Genomic DNA, 24091 nt, shown 5'->3' with positions numbered 1-24091 from the left:
CTTGGACACCCGCTGGGGAGGGGCGCCGCCTTCGGGCTCGCTCTTGGGTTTTCCCGCGTCTACTCCTGGGCCCCTGGGGGCCCCTAGACAGAGCCCGGTGTCCAGCACGTGGAAGAAACTTCATAAATGTGGATCGAATTAACGGAGGGGGTTGGCGCACAGACTAAGCTGAGCCCCTCCTTGCAAGGTCGCACGCCGCTCGGTGCAGGTGAGGAAGCCCAGGCCCGCCTGGCCCAGGGGCCTCTGGCCAGGTGGCGGGGCAGTGGTTCGGAGCAGGCTCTGTCTGGGGGCGGATGTGCCCTCAGACTTCCTGGGGAACGGAAAGCTCCCCACACCGCACCCTGGTGCCTCTGCTCTGCAGGGTGGGGCCGCCCCCACTGTGGCCTGGCACCCAGGCTTCTCCAGTGGGTCCGTCACCGGGGGTCCCAGACCGCCTGCAGCCGAACCACGTGGCTCCGGAGCTGCGTTCTGCACAAGCTCCCTGAGGTGATGGCATCAAAGCGAGAACCTGTGGGCAGCACAGTCCAGGCCAGAGGTCAAAGTCTAACAGACCCTTATTTCCCCCAAAGCGGATGGCAGAAAAGGCAGGACGGGCTAGCCGACTGAGGCATCTCAGGCAGAGGCGACAGAGGTGTGGCAATGGTCTGAACACGTGCTCTGTCCCCCTGCCTACATACCACTTCCTGTGATGAAACAAGGTGTGTGAGACCCCACCTCCCCAGTGATCTGATCTTCTCTTCCTTCCTCCTATGCTGCAATTATTTGAAAACAAGAAGTAAAAGGCAAAAGCCCCTGCACTGGCAGAAACCAAAGCTGCAGCGGACGCACACGCTCCGTGGGCAGTGGACCGGACTGCGCCTGCAGCTAACGTCGGCAGCCAGGACCAGCACAGGCCTGCCCCTAGGGCCCAGGACCCCGCGCAGCCCCCAACACAGCTCTTGTGCCACTCCCCACCCCCACCCCCACCCCGCCTGCAGCCCTGAGGTGCCGTGGGCAAGCCTGCTGCCCGCAGCCCGGGATGGCGACACAAGGTTTCTGGGTCTCAGGGCAGGGCAGGAGGGCCGCAAGCCAGGGGCCGGCGGGTTCCTCTGCTCAGCAAGAGGTTTGCACAACGCCAGGGCTCTGGCCATGATGGCTGTACACACCGCAGACTGGAAGAGGAAACCTCCTGTGGCTTGAAAGGGAGCCCCCAGCTCCACGGTGCTTCCTGTGCAAGGCAGTGAGCAGCCACAAGGGGGGACCCAGGCTGCCTCCAGGAGCCTGCTTTTGGCTCTCATTCCTCCGTGTCCCCCAGAAGGACACCCCCCTCCCGGGGCAGGTGGTCAGAGATCAACTGGGACAGTGACACATGACCTCTGGCAGGTGGGCAGCATGGCGGGAGTCACAGGTGTGGGGCGGCCGGGGTCAGGTTCCACTAGGGCCTCTGCGGGCCAGCAGGCGGGCTGGGCGGGCAGGTGCTCCTGAGGACTCCCCCAGCCTCTGGCCCGGCCCTGCGACAGCTCGGGGACCGTGCTGCCCCCTAGTGCCCGGAGCCCAGCCTAGCACAACAGTGGATTTCTGGGAGTCCAGGCCCGTGCACCTGACCAGCTGTGGACACCTACCCCGTCCCCTGCATGGCACTTTGGAAATTATCTTCATGTTGCTCAAATGCTGTATGTTTTCACTTTCTCTTTATTTGAGAACAGAAGCATTTTAAAAAAGTGACCCTGCTCAACTGAAGAAAGTTCAGAGCAGAGCTCGTGCGGAGCCCGCTTGGTCTGGGCAGCTGCTGCAGAGCAGAACCCAGGACCCCGAGACACGAGAGCAGCACGCAGGAATGACATTCAGACTTTATATTTAAACAGCAACAACAGGTGGTTCAGCGATATCCAAGTAAAAGGTTTTGAACTCATTTCACCTCACTGTGCGGTGACAGCGACCCTGGGCGCTGATGCTGGGGGGCCCCGTGGGACAGGCACCTGGGGGGCTGCCTTCTGGCTCCTCTCTGCAGAAAGACGCTCCAGGCGCTCCGTGTAGAAGCCATTGAAGTCCAGTCTGCGGGAGGAGACGGGCTGGGCTCCCGCGCAGATGCCCCAGGTGCAGAGGTGCCCTCCCTGCGGTGCCACACCAGGCAACCCATCCACCCCGCAGTCAAAGGGTCGGCTCTGCACCAGGTGCGAGGAACACCCACCCACACAGCCTTCCCTGGTTCAAGCAACACTGACATCGGAACCTAAACACACATGCCAACTGAAAGCAGAACAACCAAAACTCCTAATTAGGGGTTTAAGCAGAAGCATAGCTTCAGTTTCCCTGCTAAAACCCCAGCAGAAGAGCTGTCCCCCACCCCCCACCCACCTCCCTGGCAGCCCTCCCCGGCCCCTCGATGTTGGGGCCGGCCTTACCTGGCACAAGGGCCCAAGGCTGCCATAGGCTGAGGGCACCTCCCAGGCCCTGTACTTAGGACATCAGACGTCCGTCTGACACCGTCCCAGGCAAGGACACCTCCCCCAAATCATTGGAAATCAGCTGACCCTCTGCCTCCCCTCTGTAGAGCAGGGCGTCCAGGACACTGCCAGGCTTCACAGGCTGTGGGAACCCGCTGGCCCCAGAACCACAAACCGGCTGACCAGCTTGCTGGCCCCTGCTCCTGTCTCCACGCTCCTGCACTGTGTCCTCCCCAGTGGGCCCCCCCAGAGCCACCAGGAATGCTCCGTCACACCTCCTGAGAGTGGTGACAAGGCCCAGCCAGCCCCAAGAGCCCAAACACGGAGGCTTCAGTAAGCGCTGCCATGACCCCCCCTGTTGGCTCCCAGTGACTTCCTGGCCTGAGCAGCACTGCTGGTCTTGTCTTCCCTTGCCTGCCTCCTGGCTGCGCATCTGAAAACGGGGTGATGCTGCCGCCATGCATGGCCCAAGGCTGGGGGCTGGTGGGGGGGGCCCTTCCAGTGTCCTGGGTCCTGGCTCAGGGAGCAAAGCGCTAGGTGAGCCCAAGCCAGCCCGGCCCACAGACAGGGACCAGCGCCGGGGCACGGACGGTCACTGGTGCACACACTCACGAGTGAACACAAACCACCACACACGCGCATCTGTCACTTCAGGGAATGAGCAGTGACCTTGAGGTGAAGGACGAGTGCCCGCACACCCAAACACCCAAGCAGACACTGCCTCAGTCACCCCCTCCCTGCGGTGGCCCAAAGCTGCATGGGGGGGGCACATGGGGGAAGCCCAGGACTCCTGACCACACACGGGACGGGACGGTGCCATCGCACCCACCTGGAGATGACGCTGGCCATGCTATGCTCACAGTCGCTGGTGCTGTAGAGGCTCAGTCGGGCCAGGAGGTCAAGCAGATGTGCCGAGAAATTCTTGTCAAACTTGTTGATGGTGGCCTCGAAGCTGGAGGTCAGCTGAGGGGCATCCACGTGCTCAGCCAGGTACTAGAAGACACGGTCGCGCACCATGAGTGCCTCCAGCCCCACCTCAGCACTGCTCACTACCAGCTCGGCTTCCCTCCACACCCCCCTTTTTTTTCTAAATAGAAGGAATTTGGGCAAGTTTTCATGTGATAAAAGTTAAGGCATCATAAAAGTTCCTAAGACTGCGGAACACAGAGACATGCTCTGTTTGGGCAGCTGGCGCCCTGCCCTGCTCCCACCACAAGGAAGCAGCAAGTCCATGCACCTCATGGGTTCTTTACGTGGCTCAGATTTTCAAGGGAATGCAGCATTTTCTCCTGGCTCCCTCTCAGCAAAGGGAGTGGACACGGGAGTACGGGCCTGAGCTCCCTCCAGAGCTGGGCCTGGTGCTGCAGGGCCCATGCCCCTCCCCGCATCCCCTCAAAGAAGGTGGAGACACCTCGTCCTTCTAGTTAAGGCTGGACTCTGACCGTAGTGACAGCAGGGCCCATGGCCCTGTGCCTGCTGCGTGGCAGGCCCTCTGCAGACACCCCAACCCCTGCTCTGGGGAACTGTGGCCTCACCCTCAAGCACAGCGGGGCTGAGGTTTGGACAAATCTGGAGAAGAGATCCTCTAGCTCATGTTTGGAACCTAATTAGGATGAACTTTTTTTAATCAAAGGGACAACAGGAAGGAGGGGAGCGGCGGGCCTGCTGGACAAAGCCGGACGCTGCACACCTTCCTAGCGAGCTCCTTGCGGGCACGCTCCTCTGCCCGCTCGGCCTCCGTGGGCGGCCCCAGCATCGTGCCGTGCTCCAACATCAGCCGGCCCAGCTCACCATCCAACTTCATGCTCTGTGTAAATCTCTTGGGGTCAGGAAGAAATGCTGTTGTTAGTTTCAGGAGCCCAAGTGGAGTATGTACCACCGCACAGCTGAGGCACCATCTGCAGATGCGGGGACAGCAGACGTGAACTCGGGGAGCTGCAGTTGTGCCCACATGCCTTCTAGGGGTGCCTGTCAGAGGGCTCGTCAACAGAGTCTTCTGAAGACAGCATCTCCCCAGGGCGAGCCCCATACGGATCTGGCTCCCAGGCTCCTATCCCCCAGAGGTTGGCAACCACCTTGCACGCCCTGGAGCCCTGGTGAACCCTGCGTCACCCCCTCTGCCTCCCAATACTTACTTTCTGTATCAGCATTTTAGGTAGCTGCTTGTAACTGAATCAAATAACTTGAATTGGACAAAAAGAATGCCAGGTGCCCAGAAAAGGGCTGGGGACAGAGACGCTGCAGCTGCTGGTCCCGGCCCACAACAGCGGAAGAGGCCTCAGAGAGACAGCCCTGCACAAGGCGGGCAGAAGGCAGGCAGGCTGCATGGTGGCGCACCTGCATGCAGTTGGTGAACATGACGCACACGGACATGAGTCTGGAGAAGACTTTGAGCAGCTCGGGGTTGGTCAGCATGCAGTCCTTCAGACAGTTGTCCAGGAAGCTCGTGTGGTGACCCAGCACGTCGTCGATGTTGGACGCCTGCGTGGAGAGACGGCACCTGCCTTGGCTTTCGGCATGACTTTGCGAGGAGACCAGACCCCTATGCGGGCCAGGCTGCCGCTCTGTGTACTTCTGTTTTGTTTCCTTTCCTTAAATGACCCTACGGATTTTGAGAGGAAACTTCAAAATACCCCCACAAAAAAATGCTAAACATGCCTCCAAAAGGCCACGGTTTTGGTTCTTCCATGGCTGCCGTCCCGTCACGCTTCTGGGACCTGCTGACAGACCCCAGGGGTGATGGGATGGGGGTGGGGGGCACAGAGCCACCCCAACCCCAAGGCTCTCCGCACCACCTCAGGGGAACCCCCCCAAATCCCAGTCTCACTCACGCACACATTTGTTGTGTTCACAAAGAAACCGCTTCTGTGTACGGAGGGCTTTGCTGTCTCCTCCTCACCAGCCCGGGGCAAGCACGGCACTAACGCCCTGGCATCCAGCCCACTATGTTCCCTTCACAAGAACCTACTTGGTGCAACCCGGTTGGCATAGAGTCTTTTAAGTGTTATGCCGGTATTAAGTTCAAACTCACAGACTTCAGGTTTTTCTCAAGGATGTGCCACGTTGGCTCCATCACTTCACACATCATGTAGTACTGAATGTTCTGAACAAAGTTGAGCATCCGCTGTCGCAGAGTGAAGGCACCAGCAAACCTGAGCAAGCACAAGAATGGTCACCGCTGCGGCAGCCGTGGGCCCCCCGCTCCGCTGTCAGGGGGCCCTGCGCTGAGCGCCCCCACACAGGCCCACACACCACCCGGTGTCACAGACCAGCGTGTGCGCCGGCGGGAGTGAACAAACACCCCCGAGCCTCACAGGGCTCACGCTGACAGACCCGAGCACCCGCACGTCCACACCGACAGCTGAGGGACAGAGCCACGTCTACCGTGGGCGGCCACGGCCCTGCGCTGCAGTGTGAAACTCGTCACGGGTCAAAAAGCTACAGAGCTGTGTGACGAGCTGCCTTTCTAAAGCTGTGAAGAGTGAAACGCTCCTGCCTTGAGGGGAGCATCTGGGAGTGCAGAGCAGACGCACCACTTTGCAGAGTGAAGGGAGTATTGCTTGGCGGCCTTGTTGCTGATCCAGACGTTGCAGAGCTGCCGCTCCACGTGCTTGCAGTAGAACATGTGTCTGAAGAGCATCTGGTAGCGGGTCAGGGCTTTCCTGCAAGAAGGAAAAGGCGCACAGCACGCTGACTGACACCTGGTGGGCGCTGCCGGCCTCAGACACCATGAGGCTCATGGCACGTGGCGGCCGAGGCTCTGACATCGCTGAGGCTGTTCTGCTCCCTGGCCACCAGGCAGCCAGGCAACCCACCCCGCACAGAAGTGGACATGGACAGCTGTCTGCAGAGTGGATGCAATCCTGCCTTCCGGGCCAACCTGGAATTGTGTCCACGGCAGCTGGTGCCGGAAAGACCAATGCTCACCTGTTGATAATCAGTGACAGGGGCCACTTGACAACATAGTCAAAAGAGAAGGCCTCCAGGCCACTCAGCGTGAGCTCAGTGGGGTCAGCATGGACCATCGCCTTCTCCTGCTTGGTCTCGATGGCCAGAACCCGCAGGAGCTGAGTGATGAGGTCATGAGGCATCAGATCGATCTTGAGAAAGACAAAGAAAAAAGCGTCACATCCTGACCGCTGCCCCCACCCAGCTGCCCCACGAGCTGGAGAAGCAAGTCCAGGACTGAGGTAGCTTCCTCCGACGTAGACTCTGCATCGTAAAGGCTGGCTTACAAAACAAGTGTCTGCCGATAAAGCCTCAGCCACTTTCCACCGAAGCAAAACGTGCAGAGAGATCATTTTTAAGATGCCCGATGGCGTAAACAAGAAACTACACAGCAAATGAGAAAAGCCTGACTCTCTTCAGATTTACAATTTTACCACAAGTGCCAGGACCCAGCCGAAAGAGCAGCATACTTAGTGGAAAACAGCAGGGTGACCGTGAACAATGTTGGGGCTGGGGTGCCAACCAGCTGGTTCAGTTGAAAGTCCACAGGGACCTGCTGACCTCCCGTATCCCTAACTGAATAGCCTGCTGCTGACCGAGAGCCTGACACACGTGACGAGCACGTGTTCTGTCATGACGTGTACCGTGCTCTTAGGATAAAGCGACAGAACAGGAAACATCAATAAGAAAGAAAATACGTTTCTGTCACTGTACTGTATTTATCGAAAAAAATCTGCGTGTAAACGGACCTGAGCCGCTCACACACCTTGCTCAGGGTGAGCTGCGGTATCACCGTCAAGGGTTGGGTTCTCCTGGGGTTTTACGGCCAGCATCTTGCTCAGGTGGCTGCCCCACCTGCCTGGACGCAGGTCAGTGGGTCTGAATGGTGCCCCCCTGCCCCGGCCCCGTCGCTGGGTCGACGGGCGCCCCCCGGCCCCGCCCACCTTGAGGTCATCCTTGAAAGGGTCCGTGTTGGCAGTGCTCATGCGCAAGGCCAGCTCCAGCAGGGCCTCCAGACGGGTGGGTGTGATGTCGTCCACCGGCTTCTTCAGCTCCTCCTCGGTGAGGTCCATGAAGTGCACAAAGAAGTCCCCCTGGTCCATCAGGAAGTAGCGCTTGATGGACCTACAGAGCAGGTGGGGGCACAGGGGTCACCAGCGCGGCTGTGGGACACGCAGGAAAAGCTGACAGACGGCTGACAAGGAAGAGCTGCATGCAGACGAAGGGCTCCCACCACAACCAGCAGTTTGGATGATCAGGTGGGGCTTAGGCAGCGCAGCCCAGGGAGGACGAGCTGAGCTCCTCGCCCAGCAGTGCTCCCCTAAGGAGGCCGGACCCAGCTCAGCTCCTGAGATCAGATGAAATCGGGGGTGTTCAGGGTGGTATGGCCACAGACCAGAGAAGTACATTAGAAAGGGGAGAAACAGTCAGCTTCACAAACGAGCAGAAATGAACAGCTCCTAGGTACAGGTGAAGGACCGCTGTGTCCAGCTATGGCAGGAAACACTGTCCAGAAAGGGCCAGTGGCCCTGGACCAGTGGCAAGACTGGGCAAGCTGTGTTACCTCCAACAAGGTGACACAGGCAGACCATGGCCCCACCGCGCTCTGGGGAGCAGGACCAAGGTGGCAGGGTCACAACTATGCAAGGTTCTCAGGCTGGAGACAACCTGGCAGCACGCTTGTGTTTCTGTCGACGAAGCAGAGCTGCTAAGACTAAGTTTCTGGCCTTGGTCAGACGTCAGGAGGGTTCTACAAGCTGAGCCAGAAGGCAGAAGGCAGAGAGCTCACCTCAGGTGCGCCACGAGCTCCTTCTCTTCCATCAGGAAGGCCAGCAGGACCTTGCTGGCGTAGTTAAAAGCCTTCTCGATTTGCTCAACATATGCTCGTTCCTTCAAAGTGTAGATGATCTCCTTGGCCACTGGGCAGGTGACATCGTGACCACACTCTCTGACTACATTCAGATATTTTCCTGAAAAGACAAGGAGAAAACAGATTAAAAATTTCACTATACCAACGCTAAACCACAGGTCTGAACCTTGGATACCGTGACCCCAACACTAGCTAGTGGACTGGAAACACAGTTCTAGAGCCCTTTACGTGAGGCAGGGAAACACAACTGATGCCCACGAAGGACAGAAGCACTAAGTGCTACAACAGGCTAGACTCTCTTTCATCCGGATTCTTCTAACAAAAAACACAGAAATAATTTCCAAAAAGCTTTCAGAGAATGAGGTTCCCAACCATCTTCCAACCCTGTCCTTGATCACCAAGTCCCTGGCTGGAAGACTGTCCAGTACCTCAGTCCTTCTGTGTTTCTAACTCCGGTTCCCAGCCCGTGTGATGGCGAGTGGAACAGCCCTGGGCCAGAGCCCAGGTCCTCGACTGCTATTCTTGCAGTGGTGTATGAGACTGACCCAGAAGGACGTGGATCCTTGGACTTTGCTTTTGTTGCTGGCACTGAGCTCCTAAGACCCTTGCAATCTTGTGGCTCATGAGCCCCTTCTGAGTACAGCTGAGTTCACGCCCGGGAGGTGACTCTGGGCAGCCCCTGTCCAGCTCAGGCTGGGGGTTGCATGCCGGGGAACAAACCCTGTGACCAGAGGGCGGGAGCTTTGGTCCCACCCCCCGATGCCGGGCTCGGAGAGAGGCTGGAGACGGGATAAATCGACGGCCAACCATCTCATCACTCACGCCTGCATAACGGAACCTCCCTACAATTCCTAAGTGGAGCGGTGTGGAGAGTTTCCGGGTGGTGAACACGTCCACACGGGGGTGGCGCATCGAGTGCCACACACTTTGGAGCTCCTGTGCTCGGCACCCGCCCAGACCTCGCCCCATGGACCTCTTCAGCTGGCTGTTCACTTGCATCCTTTCTAATAACCCGGTAATCTAGAAAGGAAAGTGTTTCCCTGAGTTGTGAGCCGTCCTAGCAAATCATCAACCCCGAGGAGGGGGTCACGGGAACCTCCAATTCGTAGCCACGTCAGACAGCGGTGCGGACAGCAGTGTTGATGTGGGGGCCGCCCTGAGGGACTGAGCTCTGAGCCTGAGGAGCCCGTGCCCACCAACCCTGGGAGGTCCGTGCCGGGACTGGGCTAATTCACAGGATGCCCGGCTGGTGCGCACAGACAACAGGAGAGCTGGATGTTGGTGTGGAAAAGCCGCACGTCTGGCGCCGGCTGGGAGCAGGAAAGCAATTTCCTGTCAGTGGTAACAGAGTTCTAGAAACGCAGTAGTGAGGAAAAGCCACCTGTGAGACAACGTCCTGGGGTCAGGGAACAAAGCAACAGCACCCAGAACCCCAGGAGTCAGACGGGACAACGGCCAGGCCCAGGAAGACCCTGTGGGGGCTTTGCAGCCCGTGCAGTGCATGGCGGGGCACAGAGCCACAGGACAGAGGCGAGTGCATGCTGGGCAGGGCGTGGGGCTCACCTGTGCTGAGCACCTTGCCGACCATCTTCTGCAGGAAGGAGGGGATCTGCCGCGGCACGACCGTGTACCTCCGGTCCCAGTACTTGTCATTGTAGTCCTCCTGGATCTTCTCCTTCCGCAGCTCGTGCTCCTCCACCATGAACTCGCTGGCAGGCACGGGACGTCCTCAGGCGGCAAGCCACGCCTGACAGGCCGACGGGCTCAGGACGTCCCGTGCCCAGTCCCCAGCTGAGAGCCCGCTCCGAGGAAATTCAGGGCCACGGGGCTGCAGGTCAACCTCTCTAGCCCCACCCGCCAGGGGAACGGAGCCCTTCCCTGCCATGCGAACCCAGGCAACGAGCCGACCCCCACAGCAGGGGAGCGACCCCTTCATGCCTGTTTCAGGTCTTGCTTGGCGGGGCACGGTTTTAAAATCACGTTGTCAGGCCCCCCCCAGACTGTTATGTGAATCACCAGCAGAGAAACGCTACTCCTCGGCACGACTTTTAAAGTCCTTTAGCAAATACACCTCGACACGACAGACTTGTCCATGGGCCGCCCTGGCTCCTCGAATGTACTGGAACACCCACCCTCACCAACTGTGACGGAAGCCCGGGAGCTGCACGCGAGGCGATTCTGACCCTGCCACCCGACACGCTAAAGCCTCCCTGGGCAGCATGGCTGCATGTGGGCGTCTTACCCAGATCTCCCTCAGGCTCCGCGAGCCCTACCTGTAGGGGTCATTGATTATTCCTCTATAGATCCACTTTTCCAGAATCTCGAAGTAGGGCACGCTGGCAGCCTTGGTTAAGTACAAGCACAGCCCCTGTGCCTGGCTGTCGCCCGTGTAGTTGAAGCTCCGGTCGTGGAGAAGGCTCAGAGTGGACCCCCCAACACACTCGCCTTTATCCACCGAGGTGGCTGCCGGGGGGGGGGGGCAGCACTCAGTGCCTTTGAGAAGGGGTGCCCGCAGCTCCCCCAGCTACGTCACGACACACCAGGACCTCCTTCTGGGGACAGGTGCTCCTCTCGTGGGAGACACTCAAACCATAAGCTCATAATCACCAATGAAAGTTTATCAGTAAGAGCTTCCAGAATTTTCCTCCCACAAATTAAAACATGAAGCAATACAGGCTCTGGCCTCACACCCTGGCATCCACAGTGAAGAAACGAATGCCTGGCGCACTGGTCTGGGAGTCTCCCCTTCACACGCCACGACCCACTCCGCCATGGACTGTGCCTGCCCACTGCCCCAAGTCCCTCCCATGGCCCGGCCGACATGGCGGGTGGGAGGGTAGGCATGTACCAAGGGAGGCCAGGATGTCGACGGTGCGCATGGCCGGCTGGATGTAGAACCAGAGCTTCTGAAGTGACAGGAGGCCCTGCCTCTGCAACTGCTCCAGCTGCGTGACCAGGATCAGGTACTCCTTCACTAGGGTTCTCATGGCAGCCGCCAAGGCATGGTTCACCTGTCCATACTCGAAGGAAGACTTTTCTTCAATGAACCTAGGAGGGAAAGGAGCACCCAGGACCCATGAGCAGGGGAGGCCACATTTTCAGATTAGATGTCAGATGTTCCGAGCACCCTCCCCACTCAAGCTCTTCGAAACCAGCCCCCTGCACTTGTCCCCAGGCCCTTCAAAACCGTGCCAGGCATGAAACCGGGTCACAAAAGATGAGGACACTCTTTAGGAGTCAAATGATCTTTACAGACACAAAATGCAAGCTGCAGGGGTCAAGAGCACCTGGGAAGGCCTGTGTCCAGCCTCAGGTCCCGTCTGGCATCTACCTGGTCACCGTGGAGTAACTGGAAGCCACAGGGAGGATCCTGTTCACCAGCTCCCTGATGGACAGGTCGAGGTTGGGGTCCACGAGGAAGGTGCGGCTCTGCCTCCCGGTGAGGGGCTGGGCGGTGATGTACCTGCCGTCCACACCCACCAGCACATAGAGCAGGTCCTCCACCACGGCCGACTCCTGCGAGGCCAGGGGCAGCGTGCCTGTGGGCCGCAGAGACCAGCTGGGCCATGGCCTCACCTCCAGGGCCCCTCACTCCCACTGATCTTTCTCCTGCCCTAATCTACTCAGGCACCCTCTACTGATTTCTCTGTTATTCCCTCATACGTTCATGGGCATGAGAATCAGGCTGTTCACTGGGATCTGACTCATCCCAGGGAGCTTAAAGCCTAGGATTCCAAAAGCACCATGAGCACAGGACAGGTGGAGCCTGAGCAATGCACCACAGCCTTACAGTACCAGGTAGATAAAACCCTCTGGATGCAAATAAAAGCCTGACGTTTAAAAGGAGAAAGTCAGGAATTTAAGAAGCACTTCTGATGTAAGCTGTTCTTACAGCACTTGTTACAACTTATCGAGTCTGGGCTGCTGTGGGATGAAAAGACTTCCTTCAAAGACTTGAAAGTGGTGACAACTTCCAACACGTATGCACAGTATGAGACGGTTTCCTTACAACCACCCAATTGGGGACAGTCACAAGCCATCGGCCAGGGCCACCGGCCAAACGCCTCCTGGCCCAGGCAGCTCCCTGCCTCTCTCGGTTCACAACCCTCGGTGTCCTCCCCAACACCTGCTGGGACAGATCGCCACGTGTGGGGAGCACACGCAGCAGCAACAAAACGGTGTCTCCGTGACGCTGCCTCACAGCCCAGCCTTGTGCAGCTGGCCCAGTGGATGCCCGTGTCAGCCCCGCGGCACCCCAGAACTGGGGCCTGGTGGCGCAGGGTGGTGTTGCACCACACGTGGTGGTTCATAGAAGCACTGCTGGCGCTGCACACCCGCACACCAGCCTGCTGACGGTGGAACACAGGCTCTGAGCACAGCAGCCACCTGTCCGTGTGAGGCACGGGTCACGCAGCATTCAGAGCCATGCTCTGAACTTCAAGCTCCGCTTCCTCTCCACGACTCCGACGGCCATCAGGACAAGCCCACTCACAGCTCCAACTGAAGCGGTAAGGTTCGGCTTCCTGTTTCTCAAGCGCAGGGGTGCCTTCTAGGAATCGCCACCAACACTCCCCACTTGAAATCTGAGCATCACCCCAGTAAGAGCCCCAGTGGACGCCCTCAGTGGGGGGTAAGGGGTGCAGCACCGGGTCAGCTGGTCCTGCGGTGGGGACCCTGGCCTCAGGGCGCAGACACCACCCTGCCCTCCAGCACCCTGCCCACATATGGAAAAGGACAGTGTTGCAGGTTGAGAGAGGAAGAACAGCCGGGGTGGCACAGCCAGCCTGGAGGCTAAGCGCTGAAGGGACAGGGGAACAAGCCAGGCTGAGGGGACACTGCACAGGGAGGTGTGGCCTGGAGGCCAATCCACCAGGATCTCTGCGGCTCCCCAGAGTCTGAGGGCTCACTAGAGAAGCTACACGGGACACAGGCCTGAGGCTCAGAGCCGCTAGCTCTGGGATGATGGAGACAGCCACATGGCAGCAGGGCAGGATGCGAGGCTCCACGCCACGGGCTAATGGGCCAAGGGAAAGAAAGCTAAACACCCATTCCTCAGCCGCACCAGCTGCAGTTCAATGCCCATTAGCTACGTTCCGCAGATGGCCCCATACTAGACAGAGCAGATCCAGAACATTCCTTTAACACAGGAAGCTCTGCGGAGGTGCTGAGCCCCAAGCCAGTGAGAGCAGAAGGACTGTGTCTGGGCAAGACGGGCAGACGGTGGTGGGGGGGGGCCTGGGACCAGGCTGGTGCAGCGGGAAGGAAGCAAACACAGGTACCACTCCCAGCTCCAGGACCCGGTGACCTGTGACACCAGTCACTGTGCGAAAACACAGTGGGGACACAAGAGGGAAGGTCAGGAGCCCCACTGCAGACGCACACAACAGACAGATGGCCACGTGAGACCAAAATTCAGGCAGACGTCCTTAGGGTAGAGATCTGGGATCACAATGGGGACAATATGATTCCTTAAAACAAACGAGGTCACCCTGCAAAGGAAAAGTGGCAAGGAAGACCTGGGAGCAAGCCCCAAGGATCTGCTTGGAAGATGAGGTGCAGGGAGGAGAGAGAAAGGAACATCCAGGGGCAGCGAGAACACAAGAGCTTGGCACCACTGAGGATGAGAACTCAGGAAGGACAGCGCACCACATGCTCAAAGGCGCCCGGGTGTTAGAAACACACACATCACATACCTATAGGCACAGCCGCGTCCGTGCTTACGCCTGAGCCAGTCAGGAAATCCCCAACCAGTGTGGGTCTCTCGTATACCCATGGCGGAAAGACGGGGAGGCGCTGGCCTGAATTTTTCTTGTTCTGCTTATCTCGAAGCAACTTTCTTGTAAGTTCTAGAGACTGGTGGGGATATTTTCAAAAACAAAGAAGAGACATACTTTTAGTACTAATACTTAAAACTGACATCTACGGCACCAGAGAAGTCAATCACTCAACACATGAGGGTTCAATAAAAGCGTGAAGAAGTGAACATCTCCATGCCCATCATGGTGCAAGGCACTGGCGATAAGACGGGGACCCCGCCTCTCACCGGGGTCTCGGTCTGTGCAGAACCCACAGGTAAGCCAGGAGCACGGGCAACAGGCTGCACCTTTCTTGGGACCCTCTACATATAGACTCAATGGCTTTTTCCTGGTGGCACGAAGTCTAGACATGACCTGATGGGTGGAGACAAGGCCCCAGGGACAGCCAGCTAGAGAAGGGAGCCCCCACCTGGGCCCCTCAGGGCCAGGGGAGAGGCCACCCCCTGCACATGCCCAGAGCAGTGGTCCTCCTGTGGGACCAGCCACCAGAAGCTGACCAGGGCAGTCCTAGGGGCCCGGCTTTTGGAAGTTCCAGGTCAAGGGTGGCCAGCGAGAGGGTAGGTGCAACTATTTCCTCATCTGTCACACAGGGTAGCAGTGTGAGGACCCGGGAGGTGCTGATGTAAGACACTCCCAACCAGCGCCGGCTGTCGTGCCTGTCAGAGCCCAACAAGCACAGGCGCTGCTCTGAGGGCGTGAAAGCCACAGGGGCAACACCATGACAAGACAGACGTACATCAAGGGGCTGGGGGGCAGGACATGAAACCAAGGGCAGGAGAAAGGGGTAAGTATGAGAGACAGAAAATGGTCTATAAAGCATATTCTTACAAAAATAAACTGTCAAAAACTAATTGAGGGAAAGGAAGAATCACAATTTACGGAGGCTGAGATCCATCCGAGTGCCCCCAACAGGCAAGCCCGACAGCCTGGTGGGTCAGAACCTTCCTACATGGTTATCCACTCCTGTGGTCCAGGACTGTCACCCCGGAGGGTGGTGCGGGAGCCCCACCTGCTGTAGCGTCGAGCCCGTGGCCACACTGCCAAGCTGCTTCCTCAGTTCCTCAAGCTCCTGCATGGAGATTTTGGAGGCCGTGGCAGGGGCACTGAAGTTGGTGGTGCCGCTGCCTGCAGCGCTGGCTGCAAGCTCGGCGCGTTCTTTCGCATTCTGTTGTAAATACTGCAGAGTCTGAAAACACACAAGATCGTGATCACATGGGCCAGCTCTGCAGAGCACAGCCAGCCCCTGCTTCCTTCCTTCCCGACTCCATGTGGAGGAACAACAGGACCCCACGAGTCCCTGAGCTGCAGTCCAGTCTCTTAGCGTTTGCTGCCACAAGGTGCCACAGCTCCAAATCAGGAGAGGCGGATAATCCTACGGCCGCTCAACAGCCAATCCCCAAACTCCGTTCCCAAGGGCACAGCCCCGTCTCTGCACTCGGCCAGTCTCCCATACTGCAGCGGGACCACTTCCCTTTGTCCGTCCCCGGCGCAGACAGTCAAATGTGCCTGGCCGCATCCTTCACCCCGAAACAGGCCCTGGGCCTGCAGAGGGAGAGGGCCAGGCACCTCCCTGGACGCTCGCGGGCGCAGCGGCTCCTCCAGCCTCGACACTGAGTGCTTTCCTTAGTGTTGCAAATGACACATGTACAATTCACAACACATGAAAACACAGCATGAGACAACAAAAAATAAAGCCCCCACCCCGGGAGGTAACGCCTGGAATACTTCTCAAGTTTACTGCCAGTGTGAGCTACGTTCGCTCTGAAGCACCACAAATACATCCCTACTTTACCTCAAAGTGCCACTAGCACAGAGCAGGGAAAGCAGCACAGAAATGTGCCATCAGAGGCACTGTCTCAAGGGAGCAAATCTCGTAAGCGTCCACCGGCGCAACCCCCCGACACAAACTCCGTCTGAAACCCGCCACCCGTTCGCCTTTCCCGACACTCCTGAAGTGAGCCCACACAGCCGTTACCTCTCTGTCTTCCGTGAGTTTTGATAACAGGTACACTAGTGGGTCAAGGTTCCTTGTGTTTTTAGATTTCAGTTCATCATACTTCTTTAGAAAGTCTTCCGGAGTACGAGAAAATTCTGCTATTTTAACCTCAAAAGCACAAACACGAGAGATTCAGTGACAATAACTTTTAAAAAATCTTCCAGAAAATAAAACACAAAAACCAAAATAGTGAAATTAGGTAGGCTAAATGATCACATACCTCTGAAATAAGACTTAAACCCAACAAACATTTTGTTAACCCTATGCACGGTCTCCCCTGTAGTTTCCCTCCTGTTATGCTTCCTCAGCCTGAGATCAGGAAATAACCACTTAGATTTTCCTACCAGTTTATGCATTTGCTTCATACATTCAATGCTATTCCCTTTGTAATTAGGCTCAGGGGTTATGTTTGCTCATTGATTTATGATGTTCCCCTTGTTATAAATTAAATTCACTTTTGTGTTCCCAAACACTGTCTGCTCAGTGAATTTTCCTAATTATCCTGGTGCCATTATTAATCTACTTAAATAATTGAAGTTTCATGATGTGTTTCTAAAAATAAATTTCAAAATTCTCTCTTACTGAAAATCTATAATTTTGAATTATATACTATTTGAATAAAGATAGAAAAATCTGCTTTAAAGGGATTTCAATAGAGTTAATACCAGAAGATTCCTTTTCAAGTTTTTTATTTATTTTTTTAAAGTAATTTTTACACCCAATGTGGGGCTCTCAAACTCATGACCCCGAGATCAAGAGTCGCATGCTCCAGGCAACTGAGTCAGCCAGGCGTCGCCAGGAGCTTCCTTTTCATCCAGAGGAATAGGAGTCTCCTTCCTCATGGGACCCAGAACCTGGGTTCTAAAGTCAGGTTGATAGCCCAGCGCTCTCCCTGAGCCTCCAATTACTCATCTGTACAACAGGGTGAGTTACAAGAGCCACTAAGAGGAATCATCTTCTGATGATTGAGCACAAAACTTGGTCCAAGAAAAGCCTTTAACAAGCATTGTCTGCCGTCAACACTGGTGATGCTGTGGCTGCTCAGGCAGGAAGCTGGTGAACTCTGTGCACAGCGCTGCACCAGGACGGGGCCCGCCTTGCCCAGGGCACAGCGCTGCACCAGGACGGGGCCCGCCTTGCCCAGGGCACAGCGCAGCACCAGGGACGGAACCCACCTTGGCACTGTGTGCAGATACAGTTGTTGTGACATAGGGGGTCCTATTCTTCTGCAGCAGGTCAATATAGACCTCAGCCCCATCCCCTCCGTGGACACGCAGCAAGCTGAGCAGCTCATTGACATCATGGTGAATCCGAAATTCACTCATAGTTTTGGCTCTGAAACAACATCACAACAGGTTTTCCTAAAGATAAGAGGAAAGCCATTTATAAAAACAAAACTGTGCTAACAGCTCTAGTGGAGACGAGGCCCAACTTAAATATCAAGCATCAAGCAGAGAAGACTCAGCACACACTCCCACATATGCTAATTAACTAATGAATATTAGTTTGCAAATCCACACTGAGAAAGTGAGGCTCTAATCTCCTAGTATATAAACATTTAAAACTGGCCGGAGCCAGGGTATCTCCAAACATAAAAGCAGAACAGTTACGCGTGAGCATACATACTTGTAAAATCAGGAGGTGCTCACAGTAACCAGTCACGGACATGAGGTGCAGCAGGGCCTAGGTTGTGGAGTCCCAGCCAGTCTGAACCCTGACATGGCCAGTTCTGGGCTAGAGGGCCCTAGGCAAGGAGCTTGTCCTCTCTAGGCTTCTTCTGACAAGGGGTGCCTAGTAAATCCTACCCACAGAGCTGCTGTGAAAGCCCCAAAGGGCCCATACTTGGTAAGTTCCTATGGCCTTGTTACTAGAGAAGCGGGAATAAGTGTGCTTTTACTACGCAGGGCTGACCAAGTGGAAATGTTGTTACTGGAGAAGTGGCTGGTTTTACAAAAGGAAAACTGGATCTGAGTCACCAACAGCATCCTAAACCATCAGTTACCTTACCGATCACAGAGGACCCCGAACGAGCACTGCAAACTACAAGCAAGACAGCAAAGAGGACACGGGACTTTCCCACTGAGGCCTCTCTGAATCTAAGGGCAATTGGTTTTATCCATGTGCTACAAGGTGTCCCAAGGAATGTGGGTTGTCCTGTACTGGCTGGACCGAGGACCCTTTGTCATGCTAGATAGCAACCACACTGTTTCCCACCGAAAGGAAACACCTGCCCACCAGATACAAGCAGGTGGAGAGAGCACTTCAGAAGAATGATCATCTGAGAGAATGTTTATTTTAAACCTATCTGCACGAAACGTTGTGTTTGTGGTAAAAACACAAGCACAGACATGCCTATGTCACAAGTATTAATATACAAGGAAGCTAGTTCTCTGTGGAGATCTGGAACGATTCCTGCAACAACTTGCTCTCAGCTGCAGGCAGGACCTCTCCTGGGAGGACATCTGGAAATGTGTAAGGGACACTTCTGGTTGTCAGTGACCAGAGGGGTGCTCTTGGCATTCAGTGGGCAGGAGGCCAGGGAACCTAAACACCGACAGAAGCACCCCACCAAAAATGTCAACAGCACCCCCACGGAAAACAGCATGGAGGAGCATCTGATCACAACAGCCCGCCAGCTCTTTCCGACGCTCCTGAGTTCTTCTGTCGGTGGCTGCAAACACAGACGTCTGTGGCGGGGCAGACCTTTCCTCCTCCCGACCGCTCCGGCGCAGAGGGTGGAGGCAAGGCCGCCTACTGCACAGTTCCCCAGGAATGAGTTAGGCAGAGAGAAGTGGCAGCGAGCGTTTGTTGAGGGCTCAAAGCTAACTGCACAAATGGGCTTGGAAAACATCAGACAGTTTGTGAAAAAAAGTCAAGACTCCTAATGCTGTTTCCTAAGAGGTGAAAAACGGGGTCTGTCCAGAGCTCTTCCTAGCTGCGAAAATGACTGACTGGGAACGGAGCCACACACCTTTACTTCCAGGACGAAATAAGTTAATTACACTTTTTAAATTACGTTTTTTAAGGTTATTTCTTGTTAAAGACACAGAAGCCCCTTTTCCCGGCCATCGCGTGCGTGCACGTGCACGTCCACGCTGAACCACCTGTGCGAGGAGGGGAGCCAGCCTCGGAGCCTCCCCACCCGCCCCTGGCAAGTCCCCAGCAGCCTGGCGGCCCTTAAGCCACCCACCACCATTTTCGCTAGGGGACTGTCGCACAGTCGGTCTCCGCAGCTAGGCCGGAGGCTCCAGGGTAGCCGAGCCCGCCCCTACTCCCTGCGCGGGGGGCACGGGGCACGGCGGCCGGCACGTCTCCGGCGCTGACGGGACGCAGGTCCCTAGAAAGGCAGGGCCTGACCGGCCAAGAGAGGCTCACTGGACCGAGGGGACCAAGGTAGCGGGAGGCCGCCGAACGGCTTCCAGCGAGAAGCGCGAACTGTCCGCAGACCACTCTGGCTCCGGTCCGCGGACGCGCCGCGCACAGGCGGGACCCAGCGGCCGGGGGCCCCGGCCCTTCCGGCGGGAGGCGGAGAGCGGCGGTGCGGGCTTCCGCAGCGGCCGTCCGCAGCTCACGGTCTGCGAGGGGGACTCCGCGGTCCCGTGTGGGGACCCGACCGTGGCCCGGGCGGCGCGCGCTCCAGGGGCGAGCCCCTGGCCGGCCTGCGCCCGCGGGCGGTCGACGCGGGGAAGCGCCGCGCGCGCCGCACGAGCGCGCAGGGACGGAGGACGCGCCCGGCCTCGCCGCCCCCCGGGGCCAGGCGCCGCCGCGCCCCCGCCGGACTCACCGCGGACGCCGGGCGTCTGCACCCGGCGCGCCCAAGCCCCTCGCGCAGCCCGCGCCGGGAGCGGAAGTGGCGCGACGACACTTCCGGCCCGCCCCGCTCGCGGACGGTGGCCGGCCGGCCGTGGGGCCGGAGTGCGCGGGGCGATGCAGCTGCCGCCCGCGCTGCGCTCGCGCTTGGTGGGGGCACCCGGGGCGGCCGAGCCGCTGCCTGTGGAGCGGGACCCCGCGGCCGGGGCCCCGCCCTTCCACTTCGCGGCGCGCCGGGTGCGCTTCCCGCGGGACCACGAGTTTTTCGAGGTGTGTGAGCCAAGGGGCGAGAACGCAGTTGTCGACGGGGAACGCGGCCGACTCCGGGCGGGGGCGGGGCCGGCGAGGGGGGCGGGCCTGCGGGGCGGGACCGTGGGGGTGGGGGCGGGGCCTGCGGTCGTGGCGGCCGCTGGAGGGGCGGGGCCTGCGGGGCGGGACCGATGGGTGGGGGCGAGGCCCGCGGCGAGGGGGGCGGCCGGCGGGAGGGGGCGGGGCCTGCGGGGCGGGACCGATGCTGGGGGCGGAGCCCGCGGTCGGGGCAAGATGGAGGGGCGGGACCGATGCTGGGGGCGGAGCCTGCGGTCGGGGCGGCCTATGGAGGGGCGGGGCCTGCGGCCGCTGGAGCGTCGGAACCACAGCGCCCGGCCCCGCCCACTCCGTGCGTGTCCCGCAGGATGGGGATGTGCAGCGACACCTGTACCTCCAGGACGTGCTCACGCAGGTGACAGAGGCGCCTGAGAGGCCCAGGTGAGTGGCTCTGGGCCCAGCGCCGCCCCCTCCCCAGGCCCTGCCCGCTCCTCCCGGTGACCTGCTGCCCTGCCGCTCTCAGCCCGACCACCGTCCACGCCCCTCTGGTCTGGCCTGGCCGCCTCCTAGCTGGCCTGTGAGAGTTGGATTTGGGATTGGAAAGGACACATCAGTGCTTTATCAGGCCACTTCGAGGACAGGTGTGGACCGGCAGCCTGAGGCCCTCTGTTAGCCGCAGAACGGCCTTCCCACGAGGCGGTTTCCTTCGCCAGGGTGCCCGAGTTCACCTGTCAGGGGGCAGGGTGCTGCCAGGTGTTCGACACCCTGGAGGACTATGAGCACCACTACCACACTCTGCACAGAAACGTCTGCTCCTTCTGCAGACGGGCCTTCCCCTCCGTGCACCTGCTGGACACCCACATACTGGAGTGGCATGACTCTCTGTTCCAGATCCTATCCGAAAGGCAGGACATGGTGGGTGATGCGTCCGCGCCCCCGGGCCCAAGGGCAGTCGTCTGGGGGTGGGGGAGGGGGCTTGTTCCTGAGCTGTCTGCCTGGTGGGTGCCAGCGCCCTGGGGGTCAGGGGCCAGGTGAGGGGGCACCATCAAGGTGGGGGTCAGGACGCGGCGGCACCGTTTGTGTTTCAGTATCAGTGCCTGGTGGAAGGCTGCACAGAGAAGTTCAAGACCGGCAAAGACAGGAAGGATCACCTGGTGAGACGTCACCTCTACCCAGCCGACTTCCGATTTGATAAACCGAAGAAAAGCAGAGGGTACGCGAGGCGGTACAGAAAGCAAGCTGCGGGCCGTTGAATTTAGAAAAGCACTTTGGGTGTAGAGACTCGAGGGGTGCTGGCGCTGTAGTTAAGCATCTGCGTTACTTATGTCACGTTCAGCTGCAGATGCGGAATCGCTGGCCCGGCAGTTGTTCGTCAGGAGGCTTAAACCAGGAGGGCGTGGTTCTGCTGCTCTGTTGGGAATGAGTGGGGGTCTCAGAGCGGTGCCTGCCCCGGGGCATCTGGGAGCATCACCCCTGTCTCTGCACTCACACTAGAGCTGTACCTGCACCTGCCCCCCAGGTGCCAGCCCCATGTGGTGCTGACAGCCCCTGGGAATTTGTCCCAGGCCCTGCGGCCCTCCCCTCACACTGACCCTGTGATTTTTTTTTTTTGTCTGGTTGGTGACTTGACAGTAAAGCTCTTTGCCACTGTCGTTGTTAAGAGTGCACCTGGGGAAATGCTTCAGGAGTAATGTTTGAATTTGTGTTGTATTTCTTTGCCTCTTTCAAGTGATTCTTTGGTCCTTCAGAATCTCCTGAGAGTTGTGTTGATTGAAGTTTTTTCAGACAGTTTCTCTCAGTGGGACTCTGCTCTTTAAAGTAATGTAATTCTGAAAGCTGCGGCATGGGACAGTGGGAGGCTTTGGATGTGAGGTGGCTCTCTCCTTTTGGAGGGATCATTTCAGGGAGAAAAGCCCTGCAGTGCTGGGTCCCGTAGGGGTTAGGGAGGAGGCTCTCAGTACTCTGTAGTTAACATTAGTAGATTTCTCAAGTATGGTCGTGAAAAGACTTTATGCTCCCCTGATAGGCATTTACCACACAGCACCCCAGAAATACTATTTTCAAAAGATAAAGTGTAATTGCGCTAAGCTTATACACATGGCGCCTGTCATATAAATGTTCATTTAGGGTTTTGTCTTCGTCCCTGTCTCTGTCTCTAAGAATTACACTATGCCAGGATAGCTTTAAAATATTTTTGCAAGAAGCAGTGGTGTTTTTGTGGCGAGTTGGTCCGTGAGGGAAGACAGAGTCACAGGGCCACCACTCACCCCCCTGTCTCCACAGTCCAGCCACACCGGTGGCCACTGTACAAGTGTTGGCAGAAGCTCTGGGCGATGATGGGGAGCAGTCGGGAGGGGACGCCATGGAAGTCTGCTCTGAACACGCGGGCCCCCTCCCAGAACGCGTGGGCGAGCGGCGGACATACAGCCACAGGTCAGTACCTGCTGTCTTTCTGCAGCAAGTTCTGAATGTGTGTTTTATGAGGATGACGCTGGACTTGACCCTGGGCAGTATTGTCACTGAGAGAAGCAGATGCTGGGTCCGAGTGTTGGCTTCCGCAGCGGTTGACAGCCTGACTCTTTCTGTTTCTCTTGAATATCTCAGTTTCTTGTGTGTGCCCTGCTTTGGGACCCAGGAAGGCAAGGCACCCCCTCCCCTTTGCATCATGGCCTAAACTGGGCTAGAGTGACCACTGGCTGTAGTTGCTGAAGTTATGATCTATAAGTCTTTCTCATACTAATTATTCTCTCATTGGGTTAAACTTGACTTTAAGTCTAATTTGGGGGAAAATGTTGGGCAGGAGGAAAGAGATTGCCCAACAAATGCAAACAGGCAGGAAGGTGGGCTTGTATCCCTTCCGCTGCCCTCATGCTGCCGCCCAGACTTTGGCCTGCAAGTGGGTCCTGGATGCCCGTGGCTTCTTCCAGATGCTGGGTCACAGGAAGCTTGGGCCTGGAAACTTGGCAGCAGCGGCCCTCCTGGCCGAGTGTCCCAGGCAAGCACGCTGCTGGCTGGGAGAGTCTCCCTCAGGAAGCAGGTCCGAGGCAGCTGGCCAGCCCCAGGAAGGGGCTGCCCCGGGCCTGGGGTACAGGGCATCCAGGGAAAGGAGCGCCCATGTGCTGAGTGTCCCACAAAGTGAAAGAGAAGGGGCCCCCCAGAACAAGAAGAGCATACTCATGATGCTGCTTTTACGAGTTGGGTTTTTTATTGGCAAAAACCGTAACGGTTTAGTACAAAGATTTGTTTTCCTTTTCAGAATACCTTCTACCATCTGTTTCGGTCAAGGTGCGTCACGAGGATTTAAAAGCACCAAGAAAAGAAAGGAACACCGGTGACAATGTGGACAGAGAGCCATGGGCCTCCGAACAGACCCCGAAGGGGGTGGTTGCCTTTCACATGGTGTCAGTGGTGCGATTTCTCTCGCCTTCTGGTGTGGCTGCCCTAGAACCCAGGCATTTGCCGTCCTTGATCCTCAATGCCAGTCCCTTGGTGGACCACTGTGTGACCGCAGAAGCAGTGACAGGCCTACCAGTTCCAGAAGTGGCCCCAACACATGCTCGGGAATGAAATGGCCGTCCTGAGGATGTGCTTTGTAAACATGTAAATACTTGCCTTTAACAGTCTCCCGTTAGTCTCCAGTTGTCACTTGTGTGTTGTTGAACTGGGTAGAGAAGTGAACAGCAGCTACCCACAGCTAATCTGTTCTCAGTGCTGGGTTTTCAGGAGGATTTACGAAGCCTCAAACCCCCAGGGGGTGAAGGGCAGGACGCAGCACTGAGTCGCTGATGTTCATGGCTTGACAAGAGGTTCCTGGATCACCCCTTCACCACACCAGTGATCAGACCTGATGGGGTTTGGTGAGAACCAGGGAAGGCTCATGCGTGCCTCGGGGGGGCAGTGCGGCCAGGGTGGCTTCTCC

General features: G+C 57.5%; 2 protein-coding genes across 5 annotated transcripts; one reads left to right on the top strand and one right to left on the bottom strand.

Moving 5' to 3' along the window:
• Positions 1-1817: 1817 nt before the first annotated feature.
• On the bottom strand, positions 1818-19956 carry TUBGCP2 (tubulin gamma complex component 2). Of its 3 annotated transcripts, none has more exons than XM_025880163.2 (18): positions 19841-19956; positions 17232-17391; positions 16036-16164; positions 15070-15246; positions 13938-14097; positions 11576-11783; positions 11093-11292; positions 10518-10707; positions 9808-9953; positions 8164-8344; positions 7319-7499; positions 6354-6526; positions 5960-6088; positions 5458-5578; positions 4764-4907; positions 4117-4245; positions 3256-3419; positions 1818-2034 (listed from the first exon to the last, which is right to left on the bottom strand). In XM_025880163.2, the coding sequence occupies exons 2-18, from the start codon at positions 17379-17381 to the stop codon at positions 1899-1901; spliced, it is 2718 nt and encodes a 905-aa protein (XP_025735948.1). In that variant the 5' UTR covers positions 17382-17391; positions 19841-19956; the 3' UTR covers positions 1818-1898. The 3 variants fall into 3 exon arrangements, with proteins under 3 accessions (XP_025735948.1, XP_025735949.1, XP_073740781.1); XM_025880164.2 differs by lacking the exon at positions 19841-19956 and adding an exon at positions 19432-19575; XM_073884680.1 differs by lacking the exon at positions 19841-19956 and adding an exon at positions 19247-19391.
• Positions 19915-23795, top strand: ZNF511 (zinc finger protein 511). 2 transcript variants are annotated; one of them, XM_025880006.2, is made up of 6 exons: positions 19915-20136; positions 20540-20613; positions 20886-21087; positions 21261-21385; positions 22456-22605; positions 23429-23795. In XM_025880006.2, the coding sequence occupies exons 1-6, from the start codon at positions 19984-19986 to the stop codon at positions 23505-23507; spliced, it is 783 nt and encodes a 260-aa protein (XP_025735791.1). In that variant the 5' UTR covers positions 19915-19983; the 3' UTR covers positions 23508-23795. The 2 variants fall into 2 exon arrangements, with proteins under 2 accessions (XP_025735791.1, XP_025735954.1); XM_025880169.2 differs by having other exon boundaries at positions 19916-20136; positions 20997-21087.
• Positions 23796-24091: the final 296 nt, after the last annotated feature.

This window comes from Callorhinus ursinus, unplaced genomic scaffold (genome assembly GCF_003265705.2).
Source record: "Callorhinus ursinus isolate GAN/ISIS: 27379988/994484 unplaced genomic scaffold, GSC_fseal_2.0 scaffold58, whole genome shotgun sequence".
NCBI lineage: Eukaryota > Metazoa > Chordata > Mammalia > Carnivora > Otariidae > Callorhinus > Callorhinus ursinus.
The sequence above is the reverse complement of the archived record's forward strand: the minus strand, read 5'-3'. Positions and strand labels throughout refer to the sequence as shown.